We start from the raw sequence: 7,333 nt of genomic DNA, 5'->3' as shown, positions 1-7,333 counted from the left end.
CTCTCTCTCTCTCTCTCTCTCTCTCTCTCTCTCTCTCTCTCTCTCTCCCCTCTTCCCTAAGCCATTCACCTAAACTCTGGCTGTAATGCTTTCAGAAACAGGATTCTTCCATGTGGGGCACTTGCTAGCATGAATGGCTTGGCACGTCTGGTGAGTGGTGGGGGGAGGTGATACTAAATGATTTTCTTCATCCGGGCTGTGTCACTGGAGATAGTAATGTTAGTTGTCCTTAGGTTAGCATCTTGGCAATGATAGAAGCAGGGATCTCTGCTGAGGTCCCATTAAATGCTGGGGAGGGGCGGTCTTTCTTTATAGTTGATGTTTAAACGGGGGAAAAAAAAGTAAATCCGAAGTTTTTAATAATGTGGATGTGCTCTCAAGCCAAGGAAAGAAGGAGGGCAAGAAGAAAGAGAGAGGGGTGGGGGTGGGGGATGAAAGGTAGCCTTTAGGCCAGCCAGGGGATATGCTCCCTGGAAGAACTCACTAGGCCTCTGTTAAATGCCCTTTCAAACCAGGCATCTAAGATTAACAGTGTGATATGCGGCCCGTGGATTTACACAGCACTGTAAAATCCCTCCATGGCTTGGCTCAACTATTTGCAAATCACTTCTGATTCAATTTTGTTTTGGTTATCTCAGTGTAAATAACAGTTAAGTGGGAGTTACAGATTTTTCAAACACTAAAAGTGATAAACAAAGCTAATGGCAAGTCCAGATAAGGAGGAAAACCACCCAGAAGAATCCACAAGTACAAGCAAAGAAATAAATGGGATAGTCAGATGTGTGTGTGCTTCTTGTCACCAAAACTTTATTTTTCTAAATCTGCAGAGTGGCAGAGAAGGTATATGCAGAGTGTTATTTAGACTGTTCTTGTTAGAGTCTTTATGATAATGTAGTAATAGGTGCTTAGTGAAGCAAGACAGTTTGGAATCCACAAAGCCATCCTCAGAAACAAAGATACAAGTGTTTCCCCAGCTGTTAGCTTACAACTCCCTCTAAACAGTTTTCACACCTCCATTTAAAAATAGTTGGCATAATGCTGTTTTCTTTCTCTGCGCGCTGTGACCACATTTCCATGGGGAAAAGGTGAATAGAAGTAGTTACAGTAGCATTTTGAGGAGAAGCCTTCACGTACCCGTACTTTTGGGGACGGTTGGGGGTATCCAATTTAATTACCTGAAGAAATGCTTTGCAGAGAGACTCACTCTTCTTCTGGTAGTTACAAGTTAGGTGCGCCGAGAGAACTAAATCCTTACCCAGCGAGGAGAGGAGTATGTTTGGGACACAACAAAGGCCCTGAGGAGTAAACGCACGAGTGTTTGGGGTTTTGTTCAGCCGGGGCTGACCGTGTGTGTCGCCGCCCCGCACTGCTGCCTGTGCGAACGCATGGCTGAGCTGCCGCCTGGTTCCCTACACCGAACACCGTACGCCACCCAACTCCTCTTGTAACGCCCTTGCGCGTGGCATTGTGCTGGCTTCTACGTGTGTGGCCTCGGAGACCGGGAATTTAGGGGGGGAACAGGGATTTCCCCCCCCATTTCCTGCGGAGTCTCCCGCGGGCGGGGACGATGCGGCCAAGGGCAGTGCGCCCCGGAGGTGCCCCGCGGCGCTCCCTCTCCCGGGCATTGCGCACGGGCGGCCGGGCGCAGCCAGGCGCGGAGGAGCCCGGGGTGGGCGGGAGGTGCGGGTGGGAGAGGAGCGACTGGGTGGGAGAAGAGCGGCTGGACGGGAGCCGCCTCAACTTTGATCGGGCCGCGGCTGGTGGGGGGTCGGGGTGGGGGGGGAGCCGCCGCCGCCGCCGCCGCCCCGCCCGAGCCGGGTGCCGCGGCGCTGAGCTGTACGCCGCGCGGCTCCGCGGCTGCCTCTTTAATCAGGAACACAGAAGGGGCGGGCCCTGAGCCGGCGCGTAATCGGATAGCTCTGCCGCGGCTCTGACATCCACATGCTGCTCGGCCTGAAAAGGCTGGGGGGAGCCGGAGGGGAAGCAGAGAAGGCGAGCGAGGCACCAGCCCGCAGCCCGCCCCCGGCACCTCCTCAGACGCGCAGACCTCGGCGAGGCGCTGGGCGAGGTGGAGGTGAGGGCGGGCGCGAGCGAACTCGGAGAGGGGCTCGCCCGCTCCCTGGCGATCCCAGCCGCCGCCGCCCCGCCAGCAGCAGCCGCAGCAGCAACAGCCGCCTCCGCCGCCGCCGCCGCTTCTTTCCTCTGACTCCCCTCGTCAGGCTGGCCGAGCGGGGGTAGTCGTTGGGGAGGCTCCCGCTAGGGGAACCCGGCGAGGGCAGGAGCTGGGCGGCCGCCTCGCACTCCGGCCGTCCGGCGGTGGGTGCCTCCGCCCGCGTGTCGGTCCCGGGTGCCGAGGGATGTGTGTCGGTTTACGCCTCTGAGATCACACAGCTGCCTGGGGACGTGTGATGCCCAAGGCAAGTCTGGGCTTTTCTTTTTATTATTCTTATTATTTTTTACGCTTGGCTTTCGGGAAATCTTCGTGATGTTGTAGGATAAAGGAAATGATACTTTGAGGAACTGGAGAGGACATAGAAGCGTTTTGTTTTTTAAGAGAGGAAACCCGTCCCCTCTTCCCAGCTTGCTCCCGCTTTGCTGATTTCAGGAGCCACCCTCCTCTTAGTGAGGTGAGAATCCAGCAGGAATAAAGGTGAAGACGGGCCGCCAGGACCCAGGAGGGAAACACTGACCATTAGAAACCTTTGCAGAAGACACCGTAAGGAAGAACGCAAGGGAGAGAAAAACACAAAGACTTAAAATTATACAAGAAATCTACAAACCCAGTTCTGGAGAAAGGCTCCTTCTCCAAAATGGATATGTTTCTTCTCACCTGGGTTTTCTTAGCTCTCTACTTTTCGGGACACGAAGTGAGAGGCCAACCAGGTAAGCCCCTGAAAGTTTTTTCTGTTCATCTCAACATCTTTTTCCCTTTAAAAGCAACGGCTTATACGGGCCCCACGGAATGGCATAGAAGGAGGCTCTCTCTATACTAAATAATTTAAAGAGAGATCCCAGCCGGCCGGCCCTACACCACCACCGCTCCTAAAACCCAACTTTTCTCTCCTGCTAGGAGTGTGTGTGTGTGTGTGTGTGTGTGTGTGTTGAAACATAGAATTTGGCGGTGTTCAGATGTCACATATGGACTGAATCAAAGGTTTAAAAATACTACAAAGCTTTTGCATTACAGTTTTTGGGATTTTTTTCCCCCCGTCTTGAAGCAGAACACATCTCCCTTGAGTTTCTTCAACCTAGCCAGTGAAATATAAATCATTTGCATTCTCTCCACTTAGCTACATTGAGCAATGTTAACTGAAGGGCTTGGGAAACACAAGAGTCTAGTTTTGGTTTTCCAATGCTGTGGATTCTTTGCAGAATGTGTGGATACGCCTCAGAATCCTAGGGCGCAGGCTGATGGAGCAAGTTGGCCTGCAGCTGAGCTAGGGGCTTGGGGCTGGGCGCTGCTGGCCACCGAGGCGGCTGGTCGCCCCGACTCTCTTTCCTGCATCCATGTGTTTTCTGGGAAAGTAAATGATGTTCTTTTAAAAATTATTATTAGATAAAACAGACTGCATGGCCTTCGAAGGTCTCTTACTCTTGTGAAGTGGTTAGAAACTTTTGAGTGGAATTTGTTCTCAACCACTGCCAAAAAGGGTGTGTGGACAGACCGCAGAGATAAGGACTGCAAGGCCCAGAACAGTCTGAGGCCAGTATTTGGCAGCGGGGAGGAGGGCTGGCAAGGGGCACACGGCCTGAGAAGGGATTTCTGGGTGCAGGGAATCCACTGGGGCTTGTCCTTCCTTCCCCACACCACTCTCCCCAGGACGAGCCTCTTTCCCTCTGAGAACAGTGTCGGGAATCCGACAAAACTCTTGGAAGCTGCCACAGGTGATTGGAAATGGGGAAACCATCTCTGGAGGAAACAGGGAAAAGAGAAAGAGGAGATAAAGCCTTCGTGAAGTGCCCTTACCGGAAGGCACTTCCAAGGCTAAGGCCGGCCTGAGGCAGTGGTAGGGCTAACCCCTTGCGGCTTCCCGGGCACCTCCCCTCCATCACAGCGGCCTCGGGGTCCTGTGAGAGCCAAAAGGGGAAGCTGTGCGCCTGGTGCTCTGGCCCTCACCGCCAACACCCCCCATTTAAGCTTGAGTGTTTTATTTGAGGGGAAGGAAGACTGAGGAATGCCTTTGCTATCCAAATCCACACGCTTGCTGCCCCTCCTCCTCTGCCAGGGCTGGTCTTCAGGGCCGCTGCAAAACGTGTCGGAGAGATGGGCGCAGGTCACACTTGTCTCCCCATCCCCTCTTGCCTTAATTCTAAGTTCCCAGCTTGAAGCGAAATTAAATTACCTCCCACAGACCTAGATGCTGCATAAATTATGTCTGTTTGTGTGATTCGATGGGTGCGTGTGTGCGCGCGCGCGCGGTGAAGATGCCCACGGTATATTATGTATTCAGGCACGGACTCTAGTAGGCCCCGGCGAGCGCGCGCACACTGGGGCACACACCGGCGCGCACGCGCGCTCACATACACACGCGCGCGCGCGCACACACACACACACACACACACACACACACACACCCAACTTCAGGTTCCGTGTGCTTTGCGAGCGGGAGGGGTCGTGAAGACTCAGGGGCCATCTCCTACCCCAGATGTTCGCACATCTGTCCCCGAGCGCTGCGCGGAGTGTACGCGTGTGTGCGACACCCGCTCGAACCCACTCCCGCTCTGCCACCTGCCTTTCGCGCTCTCCGCAGAGCCCCCTCCCACCCTAGCCCCGGGCCGCGCTGCGTCACTTCTAGAGAAGCCCCGAGGCGCGGAGCGCGGGGCCGGTCAACCACTACGACGCCTCAGGCAGCCTGGCACCCGGGGTGGGACCTCCTTGTGGGACGCGGAGCTGGGACCCGCCCTGGGTGGATATCCTCCAGCCCCTCGAAAAGGCGATCGCAAACCGCGGGGAACTCCGGCTTCCCGTCGGAGCCCCCAAGTGGCACCCGGGGAGCTGGCAGCGGGTGGCAAAGGGTGAGGCCCTAGTAGACCTCTGACTCACCCGGTGCCCGCCTGCCGGGAGGGGGCCGAGCCCAGCCGGCCGCAGCGGTGGCGGGAACCCGTTCCGAGGAGTCAGGGGAAAAGGAGGGCGGGGAAGGTGCAGGAAGGAGAGCGACTGAGAAAATAACTCGGCGGCAGCCTCTCGCACTGACGGGCGGCAGGGAGGCCGCCTGGGCTGCGCGCACCAGGCTCCCCCACTCTCTGCCCCGCCGCCTGCCTGCCTCCCTCCTGCCTGGGCTCGGGGGCTCGGGGCCGCCCGGCCGTCCCTGCCCTGAGCGCCCCCTCCTGTCTCCCGCGCTCGGCTGTGCGCTGAATTCCCCCCGCGGCCCCTGGAGGGCCGGCGCCGAGGGGCTGAGGCCCGTGGCCGGCGGAGCTGGGGATCCGAGCGCTGGCCTAACTGGGGGGGATGGGAAGTCGGGGTCGGACTTCAGAACCGAGGGCGGAGAGGGGCGGAAAGGAGCCCTCTCTAGCCTCGGGAATGCGCGCAACTTGCACCGCCTCTAGCAGCGCCCAGCGCTCGCCCGTGCGCCTGAGCAGGTGAAGAGCACGCGGCGCGCGGGCATCCACGTGGTGGGGACGTGGTGGCCCCCAAGCCTGCCCCACCCCTCAGCGCCGTCTCTAACACCGCATCGATTTGTTTGGGCTACGCAGCAGAAACAGAGCCGAACGATCCATAAACATTCTATTAGGCACAAATATTCCCAGCGAAAGCAAAACCAAGGTTCAAGCCTGGGAGAAGTTGGCCGCCTCCAACAACTCCAGCCTTGTCCCCTCCTCCTCCTGACTAAGGGCACCCCCAGGGAGAGGCTTGCGGCATTTCCTCCACGCCATCCACTGCCAGAAAGTTAAGTCGCCGCTGCGGTTCTCCGCTTGGGAGGAACCTCTGCAGTCGCCTTCGCGGTCCGCCTCCCCTCCCCCGCCGCCTCGCTTCTTGCTTCTCCACGTGAGAAAGAGAAATATTCACAGCCAATGCTTCATTTTCACTGATTGATTTCTTTTTAATACCAACACAAGTTAATGGAGGCGAGGCGAGCTGTGATTAAACGGCTACCCCCACCCTTTGCCTCAGGCTCACTGCACCGCAGTTTTTCCTACCGGGTCCCAGGCGCCCGGCGGCTGGGTGGGGGGCACCCTCAGAGCAGAGCCAATGTCCAGGGGCTGGCGGGGACGGGGTCGGGGGTGGTCGAATGAACCGGTCTCTCCTCTGGGAACCGTGGGGGTGGGGTGGGAATCAGTTTTCCTGGCAAGCTTAGGGGATCCGGCTCCTCCGTGTCGCAGCTTCTGCGGCTCCGGTTGAATTTCTCTTGAAGGGGAGGGGATCCACGCTCCGGTTTACTGGCGTGTGCTCACCGCTAGCCGCCCTCCCTCCGCCCCCCTTCCTTTCGGCTTCAGACAGAGAGGAGAGCCCCCTGGCGCTATCCACTCCTCATCAGCGCCTGGCCAGGAATCTCCCCTTTGCTCGAGTTAATCGTGGTGGGGGGGAGGAGGCAGGGAGGGGGGGGGGGTCTGGGGTTTGCTCAGGAAATTATTCTGGCCCTGACAGTGGGTTTCTTCAGATGGTGGCAACTCCCAGCCCCAACATCTCCACCTCTGGGACGCGCCGCTTGGGGCCAAAAGAACCCGGACCCTGTAACCAACAACCTTCCCTCCCACACACACCCCCCTCCCTCGGCCTCCAGAGCTTTGATCTATGCTTGGGTTTAAACACCATTGCCATGGACACGGGCAGACGCGGTCAATCAGCCTTGCGTCTGGAGTGGATGATCAGATAAGAGGTGTAAATTGTCTGTGGGAGACAGGTCTGCGTTCAAACAAATCCTAAAAGAGAAGCAATGACGTTCTAGGCGCCTGATAAGGGTTTCCTTTTTAGCCCCTCTCCCCAAAATGCGGGATGACTATGGGCAGGTGTAATGATTTGCAAGCAAAACTATGAACTCCTAGATTGTACACAGACGGCCTGCTCTAGGCTCTGGGGACTGGTCTCATGCCCGCATTCAATGCATGGCCCAGTAAACTTTACCCCATAAGCAGCCACCCGAGGTAGTGAAGCTGTTAGCAGTTGCCAACAGAGCACACAGTGCAAAACAGTGGAAAGAAGAGAGCTCCCCAGAGTGCTCCAGGCAAGCACCTTCTTGTCCAAGATGTGCCTGGTAGAATTGCGAGTGCCCGGGCAGCACTGCAGGGTTGGACTTTTATGTCAATCTGTCCTTAGATTAAGTCACAGAGCACCCAACTGGCAAAATGTAAGGTTGGAAGGCTGCAGTGACTGGAACCCCAGGCTATCTAGACA

At 56.9% G+C, this 7,333-nt stretch overlaps 1 protein-coding gene across 5 annotated transcripts in view; it reads left to right on the top strand.

Annotated features, from left to right (window-relative positions):
* The first annotated feature begins 1,885 nt into the window (after nt 1–1,885).
* The window catches only part of NRP2 (neuropilin 2), a 113,754-nt gene continuing 108,306 nt past the window's right edge, over nt 1,886–7,333 (top strand). For 2 of the 5 annotated variants that reach the window (XM_025892794.2, XM_025892811.2), the window contains exon 1: nt 1,896–2,883. In XM_025892794.2, the coding sequence (XP_025748579.1) occupies nt 2,811–2,883 (73 nt within the window). In that variant the 5' untranslated portion in view covers nt 1,896–2,810. Of the gene's footprint in view, nt 2,884–7,333 lie in introns of all 5 variants that reach the window. The other 3 variants (XM_073879616.1, XM_025892785.2, XM_025892802.2) reach the window with 3 other exon arrangements.

This window comes from Callorhinus ursinus, unplaced genomic scaffold, assembly GCF_003265705.2.
Source record: "Callorhinus ursinus isolate GAN/ISIS: 27379988/994484 unplaced genomic scaffold, GSC_fseal_2.0 scaffold2, whole genome shotgun sequence".
In the NCBI taxonomy this organism is placed as follows: domain Eukaryota; kingdom Metazoa; phylum Chordata; class Mammalia; order Carnivora; family Otariidae; genus Callorhinus; species Callorhinus ursinus.
The sequence above is the reverse complement of the archived record's forward strand: the minus strand, read 5'-3'. Positions and strand labels throughout refer to the sequence as shown.